Here is a 16,518-nt window from a genome sequence, read left to right as displayed (position 1 = left end):
AAGGGACTCTAACCCTGATAAAGGACTCTAACCTTCTTACCACATAGAATTATTTAATACACAAACAAAGAAGGGGACTCTAACCCCCCTTAAGACATAGGTGGGGACTCTAATCCCACCCGAGGGACCCTAACCCCCTTAAGACATAGTTGGGGACTCTAACCCCCTTACCACATAGAATTATTTAATACCCAAACAAAGAAGGGGACTCTAACCCCCCTTAAGACATAGGTGGGGACTCTAATCCCACCCGAGGGACCCTAACCCCCTTAAGACATAGTTGGGGACTCTAACCCCCTTACCACCGAAATTATTTAATACCTAAACAAAGAAGGGGACTCTAACCCCCCTTAAGACATAGGTGGGGACTCTAATCCCACCCGAGGGACCCTAACCCCATTAAGACATAGTTGGGGACTCTAACCCCCTTACCACATAGAATTATTTAATACCCAAACAAAGAAGGGGACTCTAACCCCCCTTAAGACATAGGTGGGGACTCTAATCCCACCCGAGGGACCCTAACCCCCTTAAGACATAGTTGGGGACTCTAACCCCCTTACCACATAGAATTATTTAATACCCAAACAAAGAAGGGGACTCTAACCCCCCTTAAGACATAGGTGGGGACTCTAATCCCACCCGAGGGACCCTAACCCCCTTAAGACATAGTTGGGGACTCTAACCCCCTTACCACCGAAATTATTTAATACCTAAACAAAGAAGGGGACTCTAACCCCCCCTTTAAGACATAGGTGTCTCCATTACACATCCATTACTTGGCCATCGGTAGTCTTGTATCACTATGCCCGATTCTTATAGGCCCTATGGTCTCGAGGGTATTCTTTCACCATGTAACGAGCCAATATTCGATGTGTCACGCGTTCAGGGTCAATTGGGTTTATGGGGAAATACTGGGATGCAGTCCTATTCGTCCCCACGAGATATCCCGTAGCGAACCGCTCTCACAGTCTCACCTCCTAATGTGATTCCTATATAACTATGCAGAGTTTGGATTTTATCAACAGGTTCTGCCTACCTTTTGTTGGGCGTACGCGAGGTGAGACTGCAGGAATCGGTCCGGTGCTCCGGGGTCCCGAGGTCTGTCTAGCTACTGGACCAGATAAAATGAGACGGAGAGGTAATAAAGTCTATCGGCACGAGGACCTTGGATTTATTAAGTAAAGTGGCAACGGTTATACAGAGTCATAAAGCGTGAGAAATCGAATATGTCTAAGTCCCTAATCAGCGCTGATGGTTCGTCCGGAGCTTCGCCTCCGTGGAAGGTCTGCTTCAGAAGAAGGTGAAGAGTCCCTGTGTGATGCAGTCTTATGCTGTATCCTCCTCTCGATGAGGTGTGTGCGTTTGAGGTGTGTGCGGTTCTGTGTGTTTTGGCTCCCAGGCCCTGAGAGAGCTTCGTAACGGGGAGAGTTCCTCGTGTCTCCGGTGTGATAAATTAAAACGGGGAGTGCCCCCCTGAAATGTCTTGTGTGTGATAATTTAATGTGGCTCTCAGGCCCCTGGTGTGGGCAGAGGTATCTCTTGGTTCCTCCTAACGGGGAAGAGCTCTCAAAATGTCTCCTGTGTGATAAATTAATGTGGCTCTCCCGTTCTGGAGATGATACTGGTGCATTGTCTGAGTGTCCACCATCTGCCTGCCTGGGAGATGGGGCCTTCAGCTCCGGCCTTGACCTGACTATATATTATCATGTTTGTGTGGTTGGGTTAGAGCAAGAGTTGACTATATTATAATGTGTCCATGTGATGTGCTCATCAGGCTAGGGTAGGAGTTAGCTATATTTATAATGTACATGTGATGTACTCAGCAGGTTATTTTTCCCAACATAACTTACTACAATCCTCAGTAGCTTGGTGGTAGCTTCACTTTATCATGAATCAAGTAACCTGTAATGTACATTTATTTGTAACATTTTAGTATTATTAAATTATATTTGTAATGGCAAAACTAGCTTGGCCACACAAGATACGATTTCCTGGGGTATTTCTCTGGCTAAACACAGCACAACCGTTTGTAGTATTGCCAATATCCCTGCAACATACAACATACAACAAATATGATGGCAATGTTAGGCATAAACTCATTAATCTTATGTGCATTTTTAGATATCTCCATCTCCAAGATAACATGGACCCTGCTGTGGACAAGTCCGACAAGCTCTGGAAGCTCCGGGGATTCATGGACCTCCTCCTTGCCAAATTCCAGGATCTCTATGAGGTCAATGGCTTTGTGACCGTGGATGAGTCCATGGTGAAGTTCAAGGGATGCCTGGCCTTCCGGCAGTACCTCCCCATGAAGCCAGTGAAGTGGGGAGTAAAGGTGTGGGTGATGGCGGAAAGTAAGACAGGCTATGTCAATAATTTCCAAGTTTACACGGGGGCCATTCAGGGTAAGGCTGAGAAAGACCTGGCTCACAGAATTGTGATGGACCTGGCCAAACCTTACTTTGGATCCAACCTAACCATATATATGGATAACTTTTACACCGGTGTCCCATTGATGGTGGACCTCAAGAACAGGGGGGTACAAGCTTGTGGGACGGTGCGTGCCAATAGAAAGGGCCTCCCCAAGAGCAAGGACCTCACGAAGCAGGCTGGCATGAACAGGCACCAATTCAAGGTGGCGCAGCAGGATGACCTGACCTTCTGCATATGGCAGGACACCAAGGCAGTGATGGTCCTGTCAAATTTCCATGACCCGACAGCTTTTGGGTCAGTAAGGAGGAAGGCGAATGGTCAACGCCAAGTGGAGGTTCGTGTGCCAGCCTGCCTTGCTGACTATCAGCAGCACATGAAGGGGGTAGACCTGCTGGACCAGATGGTGGGATACTACCAGATCCAGCATAGGTCTACAAAGTGGTGGAGGAGGCTTTTTTTTTTATTTCCTCACGGTGGCGTGCTACAATGCCTTTGTGGCTGCCAGGTCTGCAGGAGGAGCCGACTAGAAATATAGGAGGGGGGGCTACAAAGACTGGCTGGAGGATCTGACCATGGAGCTGATCGTCCCGGTCACCAAAAGAAGTGCTCCCTAGGTGCTCCCCACCAGCCCAATTGGAGCTTCGGCTGAGCATGACCTGGTCCAGCTAAACACTAAGAAGGAAGACCTGCAGGGAGTGTTCTTTGAAGCACAGCGGCACCGACGTGCGTCCTGGGTCCACGCTGATGGGGTGCAGGCAGTGTGACCTTCCTCTGCACCACGAGTGCTTCATGCATCACGTCCTTCGCCACGAGAGATGATGTGTGTGTGTGTGTGTGTGTGTGTGTGTGTGTGTGTGTGTGTGTGTGTGTGTGTGTGTGTGTGTGTGTGTGTGTGTGTGTGTGTGTGTGTGTGTTCAAAAAGGAGGGATGTGAGCCATGGAGCTCAGACTGAGAATGTTCCCAGTTCCGTCTCAGGACTTTCCCCACTTCTTTCCCACCTCCTATCATACCAAGGTGCCTTGTTCTGTGTGTTGGCATATTTTAAAATGTTATTTGTTATTTGTGATATGTTATTTGATGATATAAAGTATTTTTCCTTACAAATCTGATTTTGAGATTCTTTATAAAAATGAGTTGCTATGTTAGTGCTAAAGGAGCATGTTTTAATACAACCTGTGAGTCTTACCTTTAAAATGCAATTTATTTCATGTTTCTATGTGCTACAGAGGCTTAGATATTAAGGTTTTCATAGACGTTGACAATTCTTAGTATTTTTCAGAAAACCCTCAGGAGATAAGGACATTTATATCTATTATACATAGGTTTTTATAGGCGTTTTTGGCAGGCGTTTTAGGAGTAAATGGGTTAAAGAAAGGATCTCATTTCTGTAGGCACTGTCATCATCCCCTGAAATCAACCCTATCAAGGTTGTATCATCAGCTAATTTAAGCATTTTCACTGATTCACTGTGTGATATGCAGTCATTAGTGTACAGAGAATATAACAGAGGTGATAATACACACCCCTGGGGGGCACCAGTACTAATGTGTTTGGCCTGTGACAACTTGATATTGATTTTGACAACTTGTGTTCTTTGCTGTAGGAAATCTAAAATCCAGTGACATAAGGAGTTCTGGACACCCATGTTTTGGAGTTTATAGAAAAGTTTGCTGGGTACAATCGTATTAAAAGCAGAGCTGTAGTCTATAAAAAGTACCTTTGCATAGGGTTGCCTGGGGACTCAAGATGTTGTAGAATAGAGTGGATACCAAGTGACACAGCATCCTCAACAGACCCATTAGTCCTATATGCAAACTGAAAGGGGTCTAGACAGACAGCTTTGGACAGATGATCACATATGATTTTTTCAAAGATTTTCATTATGACAGATGTAAGAGCTACCGGTCTATAATCATTTAAACCAGTGATGCTGGGCTTCTTGGGCACAGGAATAATAACAGCTGACTTAAAACATGTGGGGACTCTGCATTCCCTCAGAGACCAGTTAAAAATGTCTGTAAGTACTGGGGTCAGTTCATCAGCACAATGTTTGATGGTAGCAGAGGATACGAGGTCAGGGCCTGCGGCTTTCCTACAATTCTGCTTTTTTAGTAGCCGCCTAACCTCATCCTCCTGTATGACAAAAGGGTTTTGATGCCCGTATAAGGGCATCATCCCGATCTTTGTCAAAGCGGCAATAACATTCATTAAGACTGTCAGGCAGTTGTGGCTCACACAGTGATGTCAGTGAGAGATGGGGTTACTACAGCCCGTGTGTTAAATCCTACAGATCAGGACATTGTACTCAGAGAGGGAATGCACCTGGGGGAGTTTTTCTCGGTGGATGAGTCCGAGCTTGTATCACTCCCGCAGGTTGCTGTCGAGACAGTCTCTGCTATTTCACAAAATGAGCTGCTCCCTGTGTCACTAGAGGATTCGCCCGCCAGTCTGCAACAGAAAGCGCGATTGGGTGCTCTGCTAGTAGGACACAGGGAGTAACCTGTGGTAACCATGATCCAACCCGGACTGGCAGACGGAACCCTCGGACATGAGGTAGAGGTGGGCTGCATCCACGGCCAAACAGAGACCTACCCCACAAACCGCATTACAGTACAAACCCAGAAGGGAACCTTCACGGTTCAGGCCGGGGTGGTACTGTACCTCCCCATGCCTCTTTTAATTGGACGGGACTGCCCCATCTTTGGAAGACTGTTGAAGGCGGAGCTCAGGACACCCCAACCCCGACGTCTCCGGATAGGACCACGCCGGTTGCGTAGCCGGCCCGTCTACATGGCAGCCCAACCACGACGACGAGTCCCTTCGGAAGATCTACAAGAGGGACGGGACGCCAACCACATGCCTCGTCCACGGACTCCATTCCCCGGGGGACCCCAGACACGATGACCGCCTCCGAACAGACACCCCCACCGGAGGAGAGAGAGAGCCCAGACCTCATCGATTCCTCCGACCTCCCCCTCGCCGTCGAGGGACGTACAGACAGGGGTGGACAGTTTGACACCACCCAACTGGAGGATGACGCTCTTAAACATGCCTGGGGACACGTGCAGGTCTGCGAGGGCGTATCCAGGGACTCGGTGAGTGGCCGGCACTACCAACACTTCAGCACACGGTGGGGATTACTGTATATGGTAGTGCAGAGGGGAGGAGAGGAGATGGAACAATTGCTAGTGCCAAGGACATATGTGAGCAGGAGTCAGAGTCCGCCTTCGCCCCTACAGGGTCCCGGAGGCACTCCGAGCCACCATCAGGGCAGAGGTCGCCAGCATGCTGCAGGCGGGGGTCATCGAGGAGTCCCACAGCGCTTGGTCCAGCCCTGTCGTTCTGGTACCCAAGCCAGACGGGACTTATAGGTTCTGCAACGACTTCCGCAAACTGAATGAAGTTTCAGCATTTGACGCGTACCCCATGCCCCGGGTGGATGAATTGATCGAGCGACTGGGTCCGGCCAGGTTCATATCCACCCTTGACCTTACCAAGGGATATTGGCAGGTCCCCCTCACCCAGAAGGCCCGGGAGAAGACGGCGTTCGCCACACCCGACGGGTTCGACCAATATACTCTCCTTCCGTTCGGGGTGCATGGGGCACCCGCGACCTTCGAGAGGATGATGGACTGGATCCTACGGCCCCACAGGGAGTACACTGCCGCATACATTGATGACATTGTGATACATAGCAGCACCTGGGCCCTACATCTGCACCATATCTGAGCCGTTTTGGGAGCGCTCCTAACAGCCGGCCTCACAGCCAACCCAAAAAAGTGCCACCTGGGCCTGGAAGAGGCCTCCTATCTGGGCTATCGAGTAGGGAGGGACAGTGTAAAACCCCAAGACGGAAAGGTGCAGACCATCAGGACCTGGCCCAGACCGCAAACCAAGAAACAAGTGAAGTCGTTTCTGGGACTCGTTGGCTACTACCAACGATTCATCCCCAGCTTCGCAACACTGGCCAGCCCCCTCCACGAGCTGACGTGGAGGGCTCTACCCAACCGAGTGGCCTGGACGGACGAGATCGAGGACTCCTTCTCGCGCCTACGACAAGCCCTGTGCACCGAACCACTGCTAATCACCCCCGACTTCAATCTCCCCTTCGTGGTCCAGGACGACACCAACGCCAGGGTGACGCGCTGGTTCCTGGCCCTACAAGACTACCACTTCCAGTTGTTCCATCGACCAGGACGGGCTCACGCCAATGCAGACCCCATATCCCGGAGGGACGCCTGCTTAGGTCTTACCAGAGGAACCCCCAGCTTGCTGCTGATGGTCGGCATTTGTGGCAACCCCGCGCCGGCGGACCTGGAGGAAACTCGCCAACTCTCTGTACAGCGCCCTCTCTACGGACAAGTAGTCCAAGGGAGATACATCCCCTTCAACACGGCTGTAACCACTCACCAATCAAGTCACAGACAATTATGGGGATCACCTGGGGGAAGGTGGCGGCAGAGGGATATTAAAGGCCGAGCACACAGCAGTCAAGGGAAGGAGACACGTAGGCGAGACAGGCACGCGACAAGACGAGACCGACGGACTATATTGCCCTAACGTTTGGAACGCTTTCCGGTAGGAATAACCGAAGAGTGCCGGGAGCGACATTCACGCCGGACACCAAGAGGGATCTGGCCGCAGAACCCACACCCCATAGTGGAAGTAGCCTTAGTTATTTTATGATTTTCCTTATTCTCCTGAGCGGTCTAGAAATAAAACCCTTGTTTCCCACTTGTTTTGGTTCCATAAGCCTCAGCCTGATACATGTGGAAAGGATTTTTTTCGAAACACTTAGCATCTATAACATTTTTACCCCCTGGCTCCAGCTTTACATGCTGCATCCTCCTTTGCAGCGTGCGGATGTTAGGCAGTGGAATCTGCATTTGCTGGAGGGATTTATAACCATTGGTCCATTTTGTTTGGATTGCTTTTTTAATTGTCTCCTTTCCTCACCGTAATCCTCTCTTGTTAACACTTACATATAAACAATATTCATCCCTGTTCCTTTGCTTTGTTCTTGTTTTCCCAGTTGGATACAAACACACACATCTTTGTTGTCCCACTCATTGTTTAATAAAAAATATACTTTTCTTTTTAATTTCAGCAGCGGGTAGCATGCGGTTCAGTCTACTTCAGATTGATGTGGAAGTGGAAGAACCAGAGACGCTGGATATGCGCTTCATATCCAGGTCAATTCACACACTCTTGTGAGTAAAGCATATAGACGGAGAGGAGAGGGGAGCTCCTTAAAAAACTAATGTTACATTATTTTGCGCTACAGACGCTTCATATCAAGGTCATTTCACACACCTGATTACAGCATATAAACGGAGAGGAGAGCTCCGTCTTCCCTTTAGAAACAAAAAGTATTTTGCGCTATGGACGCTTCATATCCAGGTCAATTCACACAACTGTGAGTAAAGCATATAAACGGAGAGGAACTTCCGTAAAGTTGGAAATAAATGGGCAGATTCTGAGTTTGCGGTTCAATAGATCATCAATGAAACATCGTTGCGACACAATTGAGTGTATTAAACTAGAGAACCAGCTACAACATTGTTTTCATCCAAACGAGCCGTCTTTAGCGAACGGTGAATTGCATTGGCGTCTATGAGCTGTCGGCTTTCAGGCGCGAGCATAGGGACCGTCTGCAAAGTGCAAAACTGAAAACGACTCTATGGTAGAAGTTCAATAGCGTCGCCATTATTGACGCTAGAGCCCAAAAACGTTTTCCATATAGGCATGGGTCCTTTATGATCTTACTGCAACCTTTAGTTTTGAAAAATATATATCTACTTATTTTTGAGGAATTTATTTTTAGCAAAAATGTCAATATACATCTTTTTTTAGCAACAATTTCAGTAGCGTCACCATTATTGACTCTAGAGCCTCAAAACTTGTTCAATCGAGGCATGGCCTCTTTATGGTCCTACTACAACCTTTGTGATTGTTGTAGTATTTGTGTTATGTGGTTTTACTGTATAGGGTGGTTGTTGATATAATATATTTTTCGTTAAATAAATGTAAATATTTGTGTGGGGGGACGTGCGACGTCTGGCCTGCAGGGGGAGTATGGGCAGGTTGGGAGCGCACCGGATTGGCTGGGGGGGTTGGACCTGAGTGCGAGCAGGTGTCAGCACTCAGGCCAATCAGGGAGTGTTTGTATTTATGTGCCTGCTTTGTGGTTAGTAGGAGGCAGACCGGGGAGCAGAGAGAGGTCCAACGCGTTCCCCACCAGAGATCGCAGGTCGTGGATCGCAGAACGCGAGGACTCTCCTGGACTTTAATTTCAATTTTAGTTTCAAGTCTCTCTCCCTTTGTTTTGTTACGCTTCCAAATAAAGACGTGCCCAGTGAGGGAAGACGAACTGTGGCCTCCGTGCGCTCTCTGATCCTGTTACAGTGAAGCCCAATACGGGGCGGGCGCAGACATGGACCAGTCACGGCTGGGAAGCGTGCTCGGGCATCTGGCCCAGATGGCGGAACGACAGGGCCAGCTCCAGCATACCCAAAGCGAGGTGCTCACAGAGCTGGCCCAGTCCATGGCGGCGGATCGGGCCGTCCTACGGGAGCTCCTCGCCTCCGGGGGACGTGGCGAGGGACCCAGGGGAGCAGGACCCGTGGCCAACATCCACGTCCCAAAGATGGGGAAGGCGGACGATGCGGAAGCCTTCCTGGAGACTTTTCAGGGGGTGGCCGAGGTCTCCGGGTGGCCTCATCAGGAGTGGGCTCATCGTCTCCTGCCGCTCCTGACGGAAGAGGCCCAGCTTGCGGACCACAGTCTGCCAGCCGGGGCCCAGCGGGACTATGGGACCATCACCAGGGCCATCCGGGACCGGCTTGGCCTTTACCCGGAAGAACATCGTCGCCGGTTCCGGACACTGGCGTTCACCGAGGGGGACCGTCCCTTCGCCTTTGCCCAGCAGCTGCGGGACCAGGCGAGGAGGTGGTTCGTTCCGGACCAGAACTCGGCAGAGGACGTGGTGGAGCAGGTGGCCCTGGAGAGGTTCGTTGAGGGGCTTCCGGCCAGGACCTCCGCCTGGGTCCGGTACCACCGGCCAGAGAGCCTCTCCGCTGCAGTCGACCTGGCGGAGAGCCACCTGCAGACCCACCAACGGCCCAGCGACCACCAACACCGGTCCCACGCACCGGTGCAGCAGCCCTACGACGGGACAGGCCAAGCCCGGCGCTGAGGGCGAGAGGGGGGGTCCCCGTTACGGAGCGGGCACGTGAATATCCTCCCACCCCCACTCCACAGACGGGCGCTCAGACGGCAGGGGAGGGGTGCTGGAGGTGCGGGCGGCCTGGTCACTTCCGGCGGGATTGCCCTCTAATGGAGGTGGGCCAGGTCGTGGGCATCACCGTTGCCCCGTCTCCTCCCCCCGGTTCCGGCGAGGAGTACCGTATCCCGGTGAGGATACAGCGGGGTACGCACCAGGCGCTGTTGGACTCAGGCTGCATGCAGACCATGATCCACCAGCGTCTGGTGCGGTCCGAGGCATTGGTGGAGGCAGACCGGGGAGCAGAGAGAGAGAGAGGTCCAACGCGTTTCCCACCAGAGATCGCAGGTCGTGGATCGCAGAACGCGAGGGCTCTCCTGGACGTTAATTTCAATTTTAGTTTCAAGTCTCTGTTTTGTTTTGTTACGCTTCCAAATAAAGACGCGCCCAGTGAGGGAAGACGAACTGTGGCCTCCGTGCGCTCTCTGATCCTGTTACAAATTGTTTTAAAGATTATACTTGTAATATGTTCAATCTCTTCATATTTCCCCTGTTCATTACTGTGCACAAATGTACTGTATGTACACCCTTCTGGTGCTTTGCGAGCACACAAACAAAATTGCGATATAAAATAAAATTCACCTCCGCTGCGGCAACTCCAGGCTAGGGGAAACACTGTATATGATATGTATCACATGATATTATTTAGATGTAGAGCTCCAGGACTGTAACGCAAGTGTTGTACACTTCTGTGTTATTTGGATAACCGTTCTGCTGTTGGTGTTATGGCGCAAAACACATCGGTTCTTTGACGTCTCTGGTATTTCCACAACGAGACTGTAGTTGGGGTTATCTCTGCCATCGTTGCGCCCCACTGCTTGCTGCCCGCTGCCGCGAAGCACCACCGCCTGGCAGCGGGCAGCGCGGGGTTCAGTCTACTTCAGATTGATGTGGAAATGGAAGAACCAGAGACCAGAGTTCTCCGACGCAGTCATTTGCGATTCATAATATCGTCTGGAGGAGCACACAGCTTTTGGCCGTGATAATATGTAGTATTATATTATTTAGATATAGAGCTCCAGGACTGTAACGTAAGTGTTGTACACTTCTTTGTTATTTGGATAACCGTTATGCTGTTGGTGTTATGGCACATAACACGTCGGACTCTCGTCTCTGGTCTTTCCACAATGAGACTGGTAGTGTGGGTTATCTCAGCCATGGTTGAGAAGGAATTGGGAGAAAGGAACTTTGGCTTAACTCCCTGAAGTACATGAACCACGACATGGAGGAGAAAGGGATTGTTGCCCGCGATTGTCTCCCGCTTGAGCCCCGCTTCCGAAGGACCACCGCCTCGGCGCTGCCCGCTGCAAGAGGCAATGGTGCCCGAGCAATGCCCGCTGCCGAAGCATTGGTCCCTTGGCAGCGAGGCTCCGGTGGGAGACAAAAATCGCGGGCAACAATCCCTTTCTCCTCCATGTCGTGGTTCAGTCTACTTCAGATTGATGTGGACGTGGATAGGGATGGGAATCGAGAACCGGTTCTTGTTCAGAACCGGTGCCGAGTCAACCGATTCCTTGGAATCATTAGCAAGCCTGCTTAACGATTCCGCTTATCGGTTCCAGTCGCGGGAAATGCGTCATGGTTCATAATGCAGCAAACACGGCGCCGACGAGGAAGAAGCGCATTGTGCGTTCACACCAAACGCGACGGGGTGACAAGATCCCATACAAAGCGAACGTAGAGACTCGTATTGGGCAAATTTTTCGCGACAGAAAACCGGCGACAACTTTTGATTTGTCACGCCACACTTTCGCCGTGCACAGGCGAGCGTGTTCACAGGGATTTGTGCCGCGACAAATTCGCTCGAGTTGAAATATTTCAACTTTGACGCGAATTTCGCGTGATGACAGCCAATCAGCGTTCAACAGCGTGACAACTGAGTGACATGTGCAACGTAACAGCCAATCAGCGTTCGACCGTCAAACTCAGTGCAGTGCAGTCCGGGGTGAACTGCAGCATGGAGGAGAAAGTGATTGTTGCCGTTTCCGACTCCCGGAGCTCTATATATAATAGTATATAATATAATATAATTGTATATATAATATCACGGCCAACAGCTCTGTGCGCCTCCGGATGGCCGTAGCGTGGGGAGCTCTCATAGGGATTGGGCTTCTCGGGGTTGTTTACCGGCGTTGCTATGGTTTCCGGTCTTGTGTGTTCCAACGGTTTATTAGGTAGGCCCATCTAATAAAACTCTGTCTAATCAATACTTCATTTTGTTTGTCAGTTGAATTTTGTTACAAGTTGAATGCAAATGAGCACGGTTGGTATTCCAAAAGGTGTTTTTAGTTTTATGGCACATAATGTGGGTATTTGGGCTTAAAAAGCCAAACATATATTTTTTTGTCTAGACCAATTGATTTGAACATGTACAATTTCCTAATACTAGACGCACTTCTGATCAGATATTAAATAGATTTAATACAAACAAACACATTTGTACTTATTTTCTCACCCAATGAGAATCGATAAGGAATCGGATCGATAAGCAGAATCGGAATCGTGAATTTCTTATCAATTCCCATCCCGAGACGTGGAAGAACCAGAGACGTCAGAGAACCTGAAGCAGTCATTCGAGATTCATAATGTCGTCTGGAGGCGCACACAGCTTTTGGCCTTGATAATATATATTATATGAGATATCTATGTATAATATGATATTATTTAGATATAGAGCTCCAGAACTCCCGCCGGAGCACCTGGAGTGTTCTAGAATATTTACAGAACACGGACAAAGGCTGTGTGCGCCTCGCCATTGCGATACATCCACTGTCTCAGGGCCCCACCCCCACCCTCCTCCTTGACCCGCCTTTCTCCTCCTCATTTGCATTAAAGCTACAGAGGGACGCGTTTGGGGAAAGCTCAATGTGCGACTAGCTCGTAGTGGCTGTAATTCTGCACCACGGCTGAATTTCGGGAATGTCTTCAAATACTGTGTTAGGGGCCCACTAATGTCTATATTAAAGGTTGGGTATGGGATTCGCGAAAATCCAGCAGATTTGGAAAACACACAACTCAAATGGTGACTCTGAATGACTCTGACTCCACCCATTCCAAGTACATGGACGCGCAATCATGCACGAGCGAACATTAGCTAGTTAGCCAGCTCCAGTAGCTAGCTACCGCAGGACAGGGGCGCAACTGCCTACTTTCTGGGGGGTATGCAGACACATAGCAGGCGCCCCCCCCCCCCCCCTCTTTGATCTGGGCACAAATTTGACCTAAAACACACTCTGATATTGAATCAAAAAATTCATTTAGAGTGCACCGGTGTTTTCTTTAGTGGCAGCCTTTCTAAGATGCTCTGTCAGTGACATCATACCGTGCTATGAGATCAAGGATACCCAGAAAATGTGCATTTTGTCCCCCTCAGTGGCAGGTTTCTTTCTGCAAGGAAGAATATGCAGTCGATCACTCGAGTCAACTGGCCCTGTGCATTTCGCTATCAATAGTTTTACCTAGGCATAAGCGGGATGCCAATTCTTTCCACATCAGATACGCATTTATGTGGTAACCACTTCTTTCATGGTGCTTCAGTATCTTTTGCCGCTTTTCCACTGCATGGTACCAGCTCGACACGACTCGACACGACTCGACTCAGCTCGCATTTTTTGCGTTTCCACCGCGGTACCATGGTATCTGGTACCTGAAGTGGCTGCTTTTTCTAGTACCTACTCGCTCTAGGTTCCAAGCGAGCTGAGCCGATGCTAAAAGGTGACGTCGGCAGACGGCCGGCGACTGATTGGCCAGAGAGTGTGACGAAGTCACGAGAGCGACATGGCAACCATGTTGGTAACATCCATAGCAGCGCCGCAGCCAACATGTTCCACTTCTCCAACATGCCAGCTAATAATAGTAATGTGATCGATGTCCTCCATTGTTGTTATGTGGGTTCTGTCCATGTGTGGGTTGCGTATGTGTTGTTTGCGTCGCGTACACAAATACGTCACGGCCCTTTCGCGCAGCCGACCCCGCCCACGTCCAGGAGGTACTTTTTGCGGTGGAAAAGCACCCGTGCTGCTACCGTGTCGAGTCGTGTCGTGTCGAGTCGTGTCGAGTCGAGCTACATGTGCGGTGGAAAAGCGGCATTTGAAAGACACTGCCAGTTATTATACCCCACCACAAGGCGCGTGTCAGCAACTCTAGCTTCACCAAAAAGCTTACATGCAAGCAAAACTATAGAATCTGTTAGAACTGTTGGAGTACAGTAACCAATAGGGGTGGGAAAAATAATCGATTCTTCGATTCATCGCAATACTGTGTAGAACGATTCAGTCTCAAGTTATAGAACCAGTTATGAAGTATCAACTTTATAACTCCGTTTTTACTGGTTATATTGACATAAAACAAAGACTTGCATAGAGATTGAAGTAAAACAAAACAACCACAAACAAGTTCCTTTATTTTTCTTGTTATGATCCGTTATATTGTAGGCTCCATTCTGATCAGTAGCCTACACAGTTGCAAGACAACAGTAACCTGTTGTTTTACTAGTAGTAGATTTAGCTAATATTTACAAGCCTCCTCTTGATACACTGATATAAAAACGACTGTCTTTCAACCACTTTGAAAAGCTTTCTTTCATCCCTGCGCACCCTTTCTCCTTCCCAATTCTCCTTTCTCCTGCCTTTCCATATTGAGGTAGGCTACGTGTCATCAGATGACAGTGCGGTTCAAATGAAGACACTCTGGCACTCGCCTCCAGGGCGTGTTCGAGGGGGCGCCCACTGGAGCACCATGTGGGGAGGGGGGGGGGAGGGAGGCCGACTCAATTTTTTTTACTTCCATCGCTTTGGCGCCCCCTCTGGTGCGGCGCCCCTATGCGCCGCATATAGTGCATACCCATTTTTTGCGCCACTGCCGCAGGATAACAACAAACAGAAGCTTGCTCTGGGTCCCGAGATTTGAGTACGTGCACAAAGGGGTCACGCGCGGGGGGAGGGGGAGTGCAGTACCACCGTTTGATTGACGTACTTACTGTCCAATGCTACTCGGTGGGTCATGGAAATCACCGTTCCACACATGATTGACTTGTTTAATTTCATGTCAGTACTTCTAACTCAGTGGCTGTAAGTGGGTTATGATAAGGATTTCAAGTAATTTTGAAAAAATGGCCAAAAAATAGAATTCCATACCCAACCTTTAAAGCATCCATAAAGTAGCATGCCATGGGACCTTTAATATATATGATACTATAGTCTATGTGTATGACTTAGTCTTAAAAGTATCAAAAAAGTATATGTGTGGTCAGCTCCTGGCTCATCAGAAGAAGTTGGCTGGACACTAAATACGAAATGGACTGTTGCTCTGCTTTCTCAATCGCTATCTGACCACGGGTAAGTGAATCAGAATTACAAACAAAATCAAGGAAATCCAAGTCAAGTTGCGCAAAAAAGAACATCTCGAACCGTCTTTGATTTCATTTGATTTGATATGTACAGATAGTATTACTGAACAGAGAAGGATCTGAAATTATGTTTTGGTTTTCGCAGCGCAGATAAGAGAAGGACGACTCTACGCATGCGCTCAGACATGGATGTGTTGTGCGGTGTATCACAACACCACCTAGCCGCCTGACATGCATACCCAATCAAATTCCACACACTTCTGCGTCACCGTATTCGCGCAGATTTCCTCCCGAAAACGCTTGTCTAAACGCGGAATAAAAAGGGAAGAAGCGACTTTTGCGTCTTCTGTTGAACTTCAGACCATCATCATGTAAACGTAGCCTAAATAACTTTGTTGTCACCCTCCAACTCCAAATGAAAAACTGACATTTACAAATAAGTTAGAAAGTACTAGGGCAGTGACGGCTGGTGGTTATTTTTATTTTATTTTTTGGGTGGGCTAACGAATGCATTACATTCATCAATACTTCACAGGGATCCAGACGCCATGAGGACACGTTTATATCTCTGTTCATAACTTTCATATAATGTGAATGATTTTTAAACAAGAATAAGTTGTAGAGAACGGTTTATATCTACCACTCTGGCTACTGTGCTTGGGCTAAATGAAATTAGCCCAAATGGGGGCGTGTCACGACACCTGTCAATCACAATGAAATGGCCGCTTACGCTACTGTGCTTGGGCTGAATGACTTTAGCCCAAATAGAGTGGCGAAGTCACGCCCTTTCCGGTAGGGCTCATGGGACCTATGAGATCGAAAAATATGAATGGGTGTCAATGGAGAGAAAATAAATATTTTCTGGTCCCAGTCTTTATATGCCCTGGATTACACATATGTTGTTTGTGGATTTAAATGATAATTTTTCATGCAAAGAAAACTAAAAATGTTCGTGAAGAAGTTTGATAATTTTAGGTTTTATGTGAGGCCGCTTTGTGAACTACAGCTCTTCGCTGCTCTCGACGCATATGATATACGTCGCCACACCCGCCCTTGGAACCGCTTGGAACTCGGCACAAAGATGGCGATCTCTCTGCCCCACTTCACCGCTTTTTCCAAGGGGAGGATAAAAGCATCGAAAGAGGTGAAAACCATTATAAGTCGGGGCACGTGCAGAGTTTCAGTTATGCCGATGGGAAGATTGTCGGTCTTCTCCACGCCAGTCGCAGGGAGCGTGACGTCACATACGAGCCGTGTAGTCTTTCTCGTTGTGTTTTCTCTACAGTCTTTATCAGAACAATTGCACAATAAACGGTCGAACTCTTTGCATGAAAAATTATCCTTTAAATCCACAAACAACATATGTGTAATCCAGGGCATATAAAGACCGGGACCAGAAAATAATTATTTTCTCTCCATTGACACCCATTCATATTTTTCGATCTCATAGGTC

The 16,518-nt window shown here is 48.8% G+C and overlaps 2 protein-coding genes across 2 annotated transcripts in view; one reads left to right on the top strand and one right to left on the bottom strand.

Annotated features, from left to right (window-relative positions):
- Nucleotides 1–16,518, bottom strand: part of fam162a (family with sequence similarity 162 member A) — a 50,491-nt gene that overhangs the window by 23,528 nt on the left and 10,445 nt on the right. The gene's annotated exons all lie outside the window — the stretch shown is intronic.
- LOC132452584 (uncharacterized) lies at nucleotides 8,476–10,123 on the top strand. The gene is made up of 2 exons (XM_060045265.1): nucleotides 8,476–9,481; nucleotides 9,545–10,123. Exons 1-2 carry the CDS (start codon nucleotides 8,870–8,872, stop codon nucleotides 9,629–9,631), a joined length of 699 nt encoding a protein of 232 aa, XP_059901248.1. The 5' UTR covers nucleotides 8,476–8,869; the 3' UTR covers nucleotides 9,632–10,123.

The sequence above is a fragment of the Gadus macrocephalus genome, chromosome 23, assembly GCF_031168955.1.
Source record: "Gadus macrocephalus chromosome 23, ASM3116895v1".
Classification (NCBI taxonomy): Eukaryota; Metazoa; Chordata; class Actinopteri; order Gadiformes; family Gadidae; genus Gadus; species Gadus macrocephalus.
Note: the sequence above shows the minus strand (reverse complement) of the source record. Positions and strands in the feature narration are given on the sequence as shown.

Bases quoted from the DNA above. Each gene is read 5' to 3' on its own strand.
- LOC132452584 (XM_060045265.1), top strand. From the start codon at position 8,870: ATGGACCAGTCACGGCTGGGAAGCGTGCTCGGGCATCTGGCCCAGATG. The intron at 9,482-9,544 runs GTCCGGTACCAC...AGCCACCTGCAG, and splicing joins CGGCCAGGACCTCCGCCTGG to ACCCACCAACGGCCCAGCGA.